The following is a 13,497-nucleotide window of genomic DNA, read 5'->3' as shown; positions in this document are numbered from 1 at the left end:
CACCATGCAGACCTTTTAGCTATTTTATGACATTAATTGATGCATCAAGTAAATGGTCACATGTTTGTGTACTTTCTAATCGAAATGTTACATTTGCTAGATTAATAACATAGATTATCAAATTACGGGCGTAATTTCTTGATTATCCAATCAAGAAAATTCAAATACATAATGCTAGTGAGTTTACTTCTCAAACGTTTGATAATTTTTTCACTTCAATTGGAATTGATGTTGAACATCCTATTGCTCATGTACATACTCAAAATGGTCTAGTAGAATCATTTATAAAGCGACTTCAATTAATTGCTCATGTACATACACCTGTTTGGGGACATGTTATATTACATGTTGTATCATTGTTTAGAATTAGATCAAATGCTTACCATAAATATATTTATTTACAACTTGTTTTTGGTATACCACCAAATATATTTTATTTATGAACTTTTAATTGTACAATACATAGGCATGTACCACACTTATAAAAGACTACAATGGATCCACAACATAGAATAGAAATTTATGTTGATTTTGATTCTCTATCTATTATTAGATTTCTTAAATATTTGACTGATGATGTTTTTAAGACTCATTTTGATGAGAACATTTTCTTATCATTAGGGAAATAAAAGTTAGTGTCTGAAGTATTTACAACCAATACTTGGAATAACCTGAAGTTACCTCATTGTGATCTAAGAACAAATCAATATGAACTTGAAGTTCAAAAGATAATTCATTTATAAAATATTACAAATCAAAAACCGAATGTTTTCACCAACAATGAAAAAGTGGTTAAATTCCACATTCCAGCTGTAAATGCTCCATCTAGAATTGAAATCCTTAAAGAAAAAAAAAAGGCAACTTAGCAGCAAATAAATTTATAATATGCTTGAAGTGCGAAAGACTTGTTGTCGCTAAAGACAAAAATCCTAGAAAACAAAAATCACAACAAATAGATAATAGTACTCTTGAAGAGTCCTCAACCATAAAACAAGCGATAAATATTGTGTCCAAATCATCTCTTAATATTGATTCTCCTAAAGAGAAACCTCTTGAAGAGGCATCTCTTAAAGAGATCAAGGTACTTGGAAATAATGAGATTTTTATAAACTATGTTCGTAAAGAGAGATTTTGGATCAAGATAAAATTGTCATAAGTGATGTATTTGCATTTAAAGTTGCTTTTGGCATCACCAGAAGTGATGATGAAATCAAACTAAAAACTGTTGAAAAATGTCGACATAAAAGTAATTGACCAATGTGAAAAAAACAATCCAAACAAAGTTAAACTCACTTGCAAAACGTGAAGTATTTGGACTTGTAGTTCATACACCTAAAATGTGTTATGTTTGTTGGATATTAGTGGGTTTTCATTAGAAAACAAAATAAGAACAATGAAATTATGCGATAAAAGGCATAATTTGTTGTACAAGGTTTCTCACATAGACCTGACATTGATTATAAGGAAATTTATTCTCTAGTTATGAATGCAATTACTTTCAAATTTTTTATTGGTTTAGTAGTTTTAGAAACTCTAAATATGCATTTAATGAATGTAGTTACAACATATCTATGTGGATCATGAGATAAAAATATCCACATTAAAATCCCTGAAGGATTCAAAATGCTTGAAACCTTTTATGATAAACCCATAAGTGTTAATTATATTAAACAAAAAAAAAAATTATGGGTTGAAGCAATCTGGTCAAATATGATATAATCATCTTAGTGAAAACCTCCTAGAAAAAAGGGTCTGAGAATAATGAGATTTGCCTATGTGTTTTTATTAAGAAAACCACATTAGAATTTGCTATTGTTGCAATATATATTGATGATTTAAATCTTATTGGTACTCTGAAGAGCTCATGAAAACTATAACCTATTTGAAAGAAGAATTTGAGATGAAAGATTTCAGAAAGATAAGATTTTATCTTGGTTTACATATTGAACATCTTTCAAATGAAATATTTGTCCATCAATTGATGTATATAAAAAAGGTCCTAAAGCACATGAACAATGCTTATCATTTGAGTACACCTATGATTGTTCGATCACTTAATGCGAAGAAATATCCTTTTCAACCACTAGAAAAGGATGAATAAATTCTTGATTCTGAAGTACTATATCTTAGTGCTATTGGAGTACTCATGTATTTTGCAAATTATACAAGACCATATATAATTTTTGCAGTCAATTTATTGGCAAGATATAGTTCCACTCGCATAATAAAATACACTAGAATGAGTTTAAACATATACTTTGCTATCTCCATGGGACAACTAAAATGGGGTTATTTTGATAATGAATCGAATTCACAATTGATTGAATATGCAGATGCAGGTTATTTCTTTGATCCTCATAAAAGAAGATTACAAACATGTTATCTATTTATCTATGGAGGTACTCCAATTTCTTGGAGATTTGTCAAACAAACATTAGTGGCTGCTTCATCAAATCATTCAGAAATTATTGCAATCCATGAAGCAAGTTGAGAATATATATGGCTAGGGTCAATTATCCAGTATATTAAAGAAAAATATGAATTGTCAATCATTGAAGATAGTCCCACAATATTGTTTGAAGATAATTTTGCCTACATCACTTAACTTAGAGGAGACTACATTAAAGGATACAAAACAAAGCATATATTACCAAAGTTCTTTTATACCCATGAGCTTCAACCAAAATGAAAAATTGATATCAAACAAATTATATAAAATAATAATTTAGTAGACTCATTTATAAAATCTTTACCGGCCTCAACTTTAAAAAAGCTTGTCCATAATATTAGAATGCGTCATTTTAAAGATTCATCATAAAACATGTACTTTTGAGGTGAAATCAATGTAAATTATACTCCTTTTTCTTTGCTTAGGTTTTTCCCATTGAGTTTTTCTTTGCTTAGGTTTTTCTCATTGGGTTTTACTTTGCAAGGTTTTAGTGAGACAATTTGATATTTTTTGTGAATCATAAAGTATTCATATATGGATCTTGAATTATCTATATAAAATCTTCTATTGAATTTTGAAGTATTCAAAAATCACACAAGAATGTTATACCTCTTTTTCTTTGCTTAGGTTTTTTTTATTAGGCTTTTCTTTATAAGGTTTTAATGAGACATATTTTTAATACATGGTCATTAAAGTGGAAGAGATATAAAGTCTATAATTATATATATTGAATGATCATTAGAATCTCGTAGACTTCATGACTCTTGAGTTTAGTTTCTTGATATTTCATGACACTTGAGCTTTCTAGTGTCCATTAATGTTTTTTTTTATATATATATAAATAGATTACTTGTCTTGTATTCTGAGTATCAGAAAATATATAATAATATTTTTACTTATTCTTTATTTTTTAACCCGTACCAATTTTTATCATATAAAATATCCCAATATACTTGGTTGTCCAAAAAATAATAATGGTGGGGTGGATTTAAGAGTCATACACCATTTGCATTAGTAGATCTTTCTGAAGTTGAAATGGACATCCAAACAAAGCTTTTAGTACGTCAGGCTTCTATACAAGAAAGAGATTTGTCGGAAAATCTCTCCTTCGAGACATTTTCATATGCCTTCTGTAGTAAAAAAAATTACCCATATTATTTTGATAGAAATAATATAAAATAAGCAAACCTCCCTTCAATGTCAAAATAATTTTGAAGATATTCTGTTAGACTTTCATCATCTATACTAATATAATTCTCCTCTTCGGTGGCTTCTTCACTTACAAGTTTTTGACCGACCTCCGTTGTTAAAGATTGTAGTGTTTAGGAGTATATCAGTAAATATTTTTTAAAAATTTATGTTTAATATCAGAAAAATATAAAAAAAAGATTTAAATTTTTAAAAAACACCATTTTAAAATGCAATCCCAAAAGACCCAAGTCCTTATTATGTAGATCGGCACTTGTTAAATAATAATGTACAATGGAAGTAGCGAAAATCAATTTTTTTGTGTTTTTGGTTTTAATATTGTCATTAGGTTCACCCATGCTTTTCATGGTATCAAATCTTATTTTTTTATTTTTAACTCCAAATGTCCTTTCAATCATACTACCTAATGAAGCATGCTGAAGGGCATGTTTAACCGTGTTTTTAAAAATTTTAAAATTTTTATTTATTTAAAATAATTTTTTTATTTTTTCAGATTGTTTTGGTGTAAAAAATAATTTTTAAAAAATAATAATTTTTATTTTAATACATTTCTAAAAAAATATATTTTAAACTACTAATATTTTACAAAAATAATTTTAATTATTTTATTTAGATGAATTTTATTGATAATTTTAAAAATAAGAGCTTTTTAAAAAGAAGCATTCAAGTTTGGGCTTAATGGACCCACTCCTAACTAAGAGTGTGTTTGGTATTGCGGTAGCTGTTGTGGTTGTGGTTTGAAAAAAGTTGTTTATAAAAAGTACTTTTAGTTGATGTTGATTTGAAAAAATAGGTGTTTGGTTAAAACTGTGGTTGAAATTGAGGTTGAAGAAAAAATAGTTTAATGTGTTTGGTTAAAAATGCTTTTGAAATTGAGGTTATAAAATAATTTTAATATATATATATATTAATATTGATGGTTTTAAATTTAAATATTATAGAATTAACTACTCTTATTACATCATGAAATAAATAATACTTGATATAAAATATTTTTTATTATTCTATTAAACTATTTATAATTTCATTACATACAAAATTCAGCCGATAAGAATTACAGTTTTCATAATTTTGTGAGCATGTAATAAAATCAGATAAAATATTATCAGGTATAAAATTGATATTACAGTGTGAATGAATAAAAAAAAGTATATAAAAGGATCAAACTAGAAAAAAAAAGTTGGGTGATAAAAAAAAACTTCCCTTAACCATGTAAGTTAGTCCCTGATGTTAGCAAATAAAAGGGACTAAACATTTGTTTAATCTTCAATTTTGATCCCTGAATCTTTAATTCTTTAAAATCAATGAAACTAAATTTGATTTTGCTAAATCAAGCATCAACCGAGAGTCATAATATTCCTCTGACATTGTGAGGTTCCCATACACAAGCATGAAATAAATCACAAAGACCAATCCCAGATCAACACAATGTTAAATGACCAATTAAAAAGAAAAAAAATGAGGGATCAAAATGAAAAAAACCTAGGGGACCAAAACAAACAACCAATTCAGATAAGAAAAAAGTCAACGTGAAAGGATCAAATTAGAAAAAAAAAAAGTTGGATGGCAAAAAAAAAAAACTTCCCTTGCCCATTCCAATCTTGTCTAACTTTGCTAACTCCCCCCCTCTCAGACCATGCAAATCAACTCCCTGATGTTAGCAAATAAAAATGACTGAACATTTGTTTAATTTTCAATTTCGATCCCTAAATCTCTAATTTTTTTAAATCAATGAAATTAAATTTGATCTTGCCAAATCAAGCATCAACCGAGTAGCGTAATTTTCTCTCGATCTTGTGAGGTTATCACACGTAGACAGAAAAATCAATCACATAACAATTCCAAATCAAAACAATGTTAAATGATAAAAAAAAAAAACTATTAAGGAACCATAATGAAAAAAACCCAAGGACCATTTTTTTTTTCACTATGTGAATCCATAATAAAACCTCAGGAAATTAAATACATCAAATTGTTTAATAATGAAGTGATGTGCTGTGGTGTTTGTAAAATCATTTATATTAAAAATTATCATTAAGAACATAACTTACATTAAATAAATTATTTAAAAATTTAAATATTCTTTTAAAAAACAAATGAATGGCTTAAGAAATAATATTTTTCTCTTGAAAACACACAAATATCATTAAAAAACACAAGTAAAAAGAAGCAATAATAAAAACATTACATATATTTTCAATAAATAGAACTACAAAATAATTTAATTAAAATCAATAAAAGCTGAGACGTTATATTTAAAATAAAATAATTGAAAATATTTAAGGTTACTAATTGTGCAATTAAATATTATTTAATTACTACATCTAAAGTAAAAAAGATTGAAGTTAGTTAATTTTAAAACATTTAAGATTATATTTTATTTTTTAAATAAAACAAGAAATCCTCATGCCTTTTGTAATAAAAAATAATTTATATTTAAATTTTTTTATTTATTTATAAAAATGCTCTAAAAACTTAAATGATTGATTTTTAAAATCTAACCAAATACTGTGATTTTTTTCTCAGTAAGAACTAGAAAAAAAAGCCAAATAGACTCTTCGGATCCTTACTGAAAAAAAAAAAAAAACGGTAATATGTTTTTTCTTATAACATAACACCGAAAAATAAAATAAAATAAAATAAAATAAAAAAGGAATGGAGAGTTAGTGAATAGTCTTGGATCTTTTAAAATGGGCCCCCAAACAACAAAAATCTATTCCTTTCTGATTCTAATTCTAAAAAGCCCTATTTTTTCGTTCTTCTCTCTCGGCCAACTGCTTAAAAGAGAAAATACCCCCACCACTTCCATCTCGCCACTCACACCGCCTCCTCCACTCAGTTCCGGTGAGTCACCCATCAATCGAGTCATCTTTATCTCTCTGCTGCTCACGTTGTTATATCTTCATATAAACTACTAATTTCTTTTCTGCATTGATTTTTATGATAGTTAACAGTTTGAACCTTTTCCAATCTATAAAAATTAGTGGCAACTAGAACAAAGAAGCAAAAATGGGGATCATTGAGAAGATCAAAGAAATCGAGGCCGAGATGGCCCGTACCCAGAAAAATAAAGCCACAGGTTTTGTTTCTATTATCATTTTTTTAAAAAATTTATTGGTTTTTTCTTTTTGGTTTGAATGATGACCGTAATATTACAGAGTATCATCTTGGTCAGCTCAAGGCAAAGATAGCAAAGCTAAGGACACAACTATTGGAGCCTCCTAAAGTAATGCAACTTTCCTTACCATTTACTCATTGGGTGTTTGTTGATCACAGCTTCACTTAAATCTTTTTTTCTTCGTAGCAAATTGCTTGCTATTTCAGTGGATTGAATCTTCATAAATATTGCTCTGTCCTTGAAACTTGTACGGTATTGTTTGGGTTGGCCCAAAAGGGTGAAAAGTTGAGCTAGTTATTTTGAAGTTACGGTTTTCTTGGTATCTCTAGCGTATTGTAGACTGCGGGTTGCTTTTGGTTTTTGGATTTTCTGTGTCCTTTTCATCTTATCTTTGTTGGCCACTGTTTTACATCTGTTCGAGGCTTCATTCTAATGGCTTCTGAATCAGGGTTCTAGTGGAGCTGGAGATGGTTTTGAAGTTACAAAATTTGGCCATGGACGTGTCGCGCTAATTGGATTTCCAAGGTCTGGTGTCTTGATTATTTTCAAACATGTGAACATGCATTGACATATCAAAAAATTATGCTTGTGCACGCATTCACATAGGCTTTACTAACTTTATAATAGAACCTCTTCCTGCAAAATGCAATAAAGTAGACCAATCGTCTGCCTCAGTAAGTGTTTAGTGGTTTAGTTGGTTTGTCCAAATGTTTTTCTTCTATATCAGGACTTCCAATTTAATAGCCTGAATTTGAAGTGCCTTATTTAGAAAAAGAAACGGTTCTTTGTATCTTTAAATCTGCTTCATGTATGTAGGTTTGCACATTTGCATGACTGATACTATCTCTGAATGGGTAATGTGATCGGTTCATCAATGTTTGGCTAGTCACATAAGAATAATGTAGCTTGTTTACATGTACAAATGGCAATGCCAGAGAGAAATTTTCCTATGTGGTTGCAGTGTGGGGAAGTCAACACTTTTAACAATGTTAACGGGCACACATTCAGAAGCTGCATCATATGAGTTCACAACACTTACCTGTATTCCTGGGATTATACATTATAACGATACCAAAATTCAACTGCTTGACCTCCCTGGAATTATTGAAGGCGCTTCTGAAGGCAAGGGACGTGGAAGACAGGTAAAAGAAGACTTGCTTGTCTGCTTGTTTGTCTCTTTTCATGGGATTTGACCACCTGTTTATATGACTATTGATGAGTGTGAGATGCCATGTAAGTTAAAAGGATTGATAGAATGTCTTCATGGAGGGCTGTGGTGGTTATTGGGTTGAATGGTTCTCTATATCTTTTCTTGTCTCGAGTACATTGGAATAAGAACAATTTTGATAAAATCTTCCTTTTTTCTCAGGTTATTGCTGTTTCCAAGTCTTCAGACATTGTGTTGATGGTTCTTGATGCCTCAAAAGTAAGTGTCTACCTGCACAGTGTTTTGACTGCTAATCCTTGTGATGAGTGGATGTAAATCTTCTTGTGATAAACTGATATTTACTCATTAGATTATGGGACAGACCATATTGTTCACTTCTTTTAACTGGAAAAACACCTTTGAGCTTTTCATATTCAATCCCACTTTCTTTTGTGCATCTCAAAATACAAGTACTGACAGGAAAATTTAATATTATCATTTTGGCATAATGTTTTGCATGATAGCATTTCCTGTGTTCTTTCTCAAGTATGACCAGCTGTTGTCAGGATATTTCATGGGTTGCTTCAATCGTTGACATTTAATGTTCTTCCGTCTCTAGTAGTTGCTTTGGTCTAATTGCTTGTAACATCCCCCCTCTTCTTGTTTCCTTAATAAAAATGTTTGATCTCAGATTCTTTGCTGGAAACTTATTGGAAATATTGCCACATTGACATCCTCCTTTTTTCTTTCTTTTGATTTTTCTTGGTGGGCATGCATTTCAACTGCATGACATTTATATTATTCCTTGTTGTAACTGCTTTTGGCTAATGCTTTCCCTGATCTTCTAGCATCAATTTAATTATTATGCTAAATGGTGCAGAGTGAGGGTCATCGACAAATATTAACCAGGGAACTAGAAGCTGTAGGTTTGCGCTTAAACAAGAGACCACCTCAAGTGAGTTTATTTTTGAGAATGTGATTTAAATTGTTGATAACAATCTAAATGGTTACTTTGGTTGTTAAAGTCTAAAATAACTTGAAACTCATAGTGCAGATGCATACTTAAGAAATGACTTATTGTTGGGTTGTGCCTTTGGTCTATTTTACTTTTATGGCATGTCGGGGACATTGACCTGAATTAAGGTCTCAGTTATTTTTTATTGGATAAACTTTCATCTCCTTGCAACTTTCTTCTTATCAAAGAAGTTCTTTTAGCATTGTGTAACTAGGAAACCTTTTGGTCATACTTTGCAAGATGTTAAACTTTATTTCAAGTCAGGTCTGATCTTGTGTGGCAGAGGTCAAACATGTGTTTATTTTCTTGTAGTAGCTCTTAGGATTTATGGATCTTGACTTGCTTAATTTTGGCTTTGCGTTTCTCTTTCTCTGTCAGATTTATTTCAAGAAGAAAAAAACAGGGGGCATCTCTTTCAACAGCACTTTGCATCTAACTCATGTAGATGAGAAGCTTTGTTATCAGATTCTACATGAATACAAAATTCACAATGCAGAGGTATTTTCTACATTTTGCAGATGACATTTATGGTTTTTCTCTCCCCACGGTTAGCAAAGTTATTGGACACTTGTTTTTCAGTTTGAAAGTCGATCAGACTAAGCAATTGTTTGGTATGCAACAACTTTTGCTGATAGGAATAGTGGAACTAAAGAGATCTAAAAAGGCCACTGGGAGTTGCTATTATGCTTAGTTGCCCATAACTTTTCTTTTTCCTGCTTATGTTAGCCTCAAATTAGTGCTTTCCTTTGGTGTGACAAACTCTCTTTTCTCTTCTCTTTTTGATAATAAAGAGATTAATCACTTTTGCCTACAATACAAAATGATTGTTTATTAAATGCTATGGATGATAATGAAGACATCGAAGATGATTTCCTCTTGAGCTTACTATTTTTTTTTTCCTGCCTCTTATGTTTAATCTTCAACTTTGATGTTTTCCAGTAGTCTCTCAACTCGGTTTTGCACCTCGGTTTTTATTATTGCAATTACACTATATCTGCTCTTTCACTAGCTACCAAAAACCTGGATGCTTATTACTGATGAATTTGGTTGTAGGTGCTATTCCGCGAGGATGCAACAGTGGATGATCTAATAGATGTGATCGAGGGTAATCGTAAATACATGAAGTGCATATATGTCTATAACAAGATAGATGTTATAGGTATTGATGACGTGGACAAGTTAGCTCGCCAGCCAAACTCTGTTGTCATTAGCTGCAATTTAAAGGCAGGTTCTCTATTAATTAATTTTTTGAGAAATATGGTTCTCCCTTTCTCTTTCCTTTGGGTGTAAGATGCACTTGGTTTTTGTATACAACTTGTGGCAAACAGAAGAATGTGACCCAACAACCATCTTAATTCGAACTTGCAACAAGATGCTGTATGTCTTGAGTTTTGTTGTCAGGTGCATCTTACTTCATGCACTTGATGCATGTTTTTCCTGCGCTCCATTTTGCAAAGCACAATTTCATAGCATCTATGCTTATCCAAAATCAATTTTAAAGCTAAGATGATTTGAACAAAATGTTACTTGTAAGTTTCCAATCTGTGATTGGATTGATAAACATCATATTCATGTGTTCTATTTCTTGTTTCCTCAACAGCTCAATTTTGACAGACTACTAGCAAAAATGTGGGAAGCAATGGGGCTTGTGAGAGTCTACACAAAACCACAAGGCCAGCAACCTGATTTTAGTGATCCTGTAGTTCTTTCAGCTGTATGTGACAAATTGGTCCTTTTCTTCAGTTAATCTATGCATCTCACGTGTAATTTATGCTTTATGTTTGTAGTCCCTAGCTCCATGTTGCTTAATTAGTTCTCATCGTGGATGACAGGATAGAGGTGGGTGCACGGTTGAAGACTTCTGCAATCACATACACAGAAATTTAATTAAGGATGTGAAATATGTGCTTGTGTGGGGTACAAGCGCAAGGCACTACCCGCAGCACTGTGGCCTTGGTCATGTTCTCCAAGATGAGGATGTAGTTCAGATTGTTAAGAAAAAGGTGAGGCATCAGTATCTTGATCATGAAAAAAATCACTGCATGATTCTCAATGCATGCTGTATAGAACTATGTCAATAACCTTTATGACTAGGAACTTTCACATCCAAGAATTCACCCTAAACCTTATGCCCCTTGCTGTATGATTCCATTTTAGACATTCTTAAAGTCAAAGATCTTAAAAGTTTGCATGCGGGCAAATATTTTTTAGACTTCAGATGATCTATTAATGCTTAATGCTTTTTCATCTGAATTTTTTTCTTTACACTTCCTTTTACCACAAAGAGCTGAAGTTATATGTTTGGAAAATTGAAAGCTGTCTATTTTGTTTATCCAGGAAAGGGAAGATGGAGGAGGAAGGGGTCGGTTCAAATCACATTCAACAGCTCCTGCCCGCATATCTGACAGAGAGAAGAAAGCTCCATTGAAGACATAAGAACATCAGCTGCTTGGCATTATGATGCTACAAATCTTTTGAGTTGTGAATTCAGCAATATTATTAACTCAATAGCACAATGTGTCAATACTTAACTGTGAAACATTAGCTAAACATATTATCCCTTTCCTTTTGTTTTGTTTTGTTTTTTTGATTGCTTATCGTTGTTTCAACATTATTATTTTTTAGGGCATGGAAGAACTAGAGTCTTGGATGTACTGCTCGCATTTGTGACTGGTTACTGTATAGTCTTTTACCTAAAACATAAAACAAGTAAGCCTTATCCTAAATGAAGCGTAATTCTTCCGAAGTAAAAAACCTGAAAAGAAAATGTGTATTGAGTTGTATTTTATTTAGGATTATCAAGGAACATGTTATGATGTAATTGGAGTAAAAATCCTTTTAACTTGTAGTTAAATACAAGAGTTTGATCATGATATTGTGATGTAAATTATTTTTAAATTGAAAATATTAAAATGATAGTTCAATTTATTTTTTATTTTTAACATTAATATGTTAAAGCTATCAAAAAATACATAAAAAAAATTAGTTTAATATTTTTGATAGGTGAAGAAATATGAAAGTATTTTAAAAAGTAAAATTTATCATAGTGCCAAACAACGAATTAATTTACAAGGAATCATGCAAGAAACTCTTGGCACTATAAATGATGTTCTCTCTCTCTCTCTCTCTCTCTCTCTCTATATATATATATATATATATATATATATATATATATATATATTAGTTTGTCAATCACATATCATTTTGATTCCTCTTACCATCTGTCTCAAAGCAAAGCTCTTTGCAATGCAATGCCTATAATGTCTGCTTGACCTTTAATAAATGGAGACAAAATAAGACACAAAAGTAAGTAGATGCGGAGACAGCACCTAAGAAATGCCATAAAAAAGATTATATAATTTTTTTATTGATATAATTCAAATGATTTAAAAAATTATAAAAAATAATTCGTCCATAAGAAAATAGATCTGGCAGGAGGGATTCGAGGAAAGGGAGGGAAAGAACCACTTGGAGGATATTGCCTCTTACATGCCACTAATACCACCTCAGTTGAGATAGTTGAGATTAGGGGAGTCGATTGGACCTCAAGGGGATGCTAATTTGAGGTAGGGAGTAGTATCACATCCTGGGAAGTCGAATAAGCCAAGACAAAATGTTGTACCTTCAGCCACAATGGCAGTACTTGCAGTAGCCCCCTATTCTGAATGCTGACCCAACATTTATAGCTTAAATTATGAGTGTAATGATTGAAGCGTTGCCTAATACATCGGCCCCGACAACCCTAGTGGCTCTGATAGTGTAGACAACACTAGTGATGAGAGTACCAGCAAATATTGCAGTCACGTTGGTGTGTATTGTGAATAGTATAAGGGAGCCGAGATGTGAACCCCTTTGGATGAACCAGATGTAATTGTGCCACCCATCTATTTTCTAACAGAGCACGGTCTTGGTAGGATACAATGAGATCGAAGAGATCAACAGATTCATGGTCATGGATCAACTTTAGGGACCAGTTTGAACATCAATCTATTCATCGTACCATCGTAAGGTGAAGGAGCAGGAATTACTGGCTTTAGTGCAAGGAGACATGTCGATGCTGAATTATGAGATGAAGTTCTATGACCTCTCCATGTTTGCTTCCTATTATGTTCCTAGTGAGTAACATAAAATTGAGAGACTATGAGATAGGTTGCAGAAAGAGTTCAGGCAATGTCTGATTGCCTTTAAGTTTGAAACAAGTAGAGAGCTTATAGAGGCAGCTGAGGCTTTAGAGACATGTATGAAAAAAAGGCTAATAGGGCTAGTCTGATTTAGGCAAATAGAGGGATATGTATTATCCTACAAGCAGGCCACCTCTCTTGAAAAGAAAGAAATAATAGTTCAATCAGTTTAGAAAGGGAGGAGGAATGACAGTAGGATTGACTCAGAGTACTGAGGTGGGTCGACTAGAGGGCAGTCAAATTTAAAGGGTAGAATTACTAGAGGAGCTTCAGAACAAAAGACGATCACTTATCCTCAGTGTACCCAGTGCAAACAGAGACATCTAGGAGATTGTTCTGCATTTTCAGGAGAATGTTACATCTGCAAGGGGAACATAA

General features: G+C 31.6%; 1 protein-coding gene across 3 annotated transcripts; it reads left to right on the top strand.

Annotated features, from left to right (window-relative positions):
- The first annotated feature begins 6,380 nt into the window (after positions 1-6,380).
- LOC7478357 (developmentally-regulated G-protein 2) lies at positions 6,381-11,592 on the top strand. 3 transcript variants are annotated; one of them, XM_052451243.1, is made up of 12 exons: positions 6,381-6,502; positions 6,643-6,737; positions 6,817-6,884; positions 7,225-7,301; positions 7,738-7,918; positions 8,146-8,202; positions 8,804-8,878; positions 9,317-9,436; positions 9,992-10,162; positions 10,539-10,652; positions 10,771-10,941; positions 11,276-11,592. In XM_052451243.1, exons 2-12 carry the CDS (start codon positions 6,668-6,670, stop codon positions 11,372-11,374), a joined length of 1,203 nt encoding a protein of 400 aa, XP_052307203.1. In that variant the 5' UTR covers positions 6,381-6,502; positions 6,643-6,667; the 3' UTR covers positions 11,375-11,592. The 3 variants fall into 3 exon arrangements, with proteins under 3 accessions (XP_052307203.1, XP_052307205.1, XP_052307204.1); XM_052451245.1 differs by having other exon boundaries at positions 6,386-6,502; positions 6,606-6,737; XM_052451244.1 differs by having other exon boundaries at positions 6,442-6,502; positions 6,613-6,737.
- The last annotated feature ends 1,905 nt before the right edge of the window (positions 11,593-13,497 follow it).

Source organism: Populus trichocarpa, chromosome 3, assembly GCF_000002775.5.
Source record: "Populus trichocarpa isolate Nisqually-1 chromosome 3, P.trichocarpa_v4.1, whole genome shotgun sequence".
Lineage (NCBI taxonomy): Eukaryota > Viridiplantae > Streptophyta > Magnoliopsida > Malpighiales > Salicaceae > Populus > Populus trichocarpa.
The sequence above is the reverse complement of the archived record's forward strand: the minus strand, read 5'-3'. Positions and strand labels throughout refer to the sequence as shown.

Coding starts and splice junctions, on each gene's coding strand:
- LOC7478357 (XM_052451243.1), top strand. CDS start 6,668: ATGGGGATCATTGAGAAGATCAAAGAAATCGAGGCCGAGATGGCCCGT. Junction 7,919..8,145: donor GCAAGGGACGTGGAAGACAG/GTAAAAGAAGAC, acceptor CTTTTTTCTCAG/GTTATTGCTGTTTCCAAGTC. Junction 9,437..9,991: donor ACAAAATTCACAATGCAGAG/GTATTTTCTACA, acceptor ATTTGGTTGTAG/GTGCTATTCCGCGAGGATGC.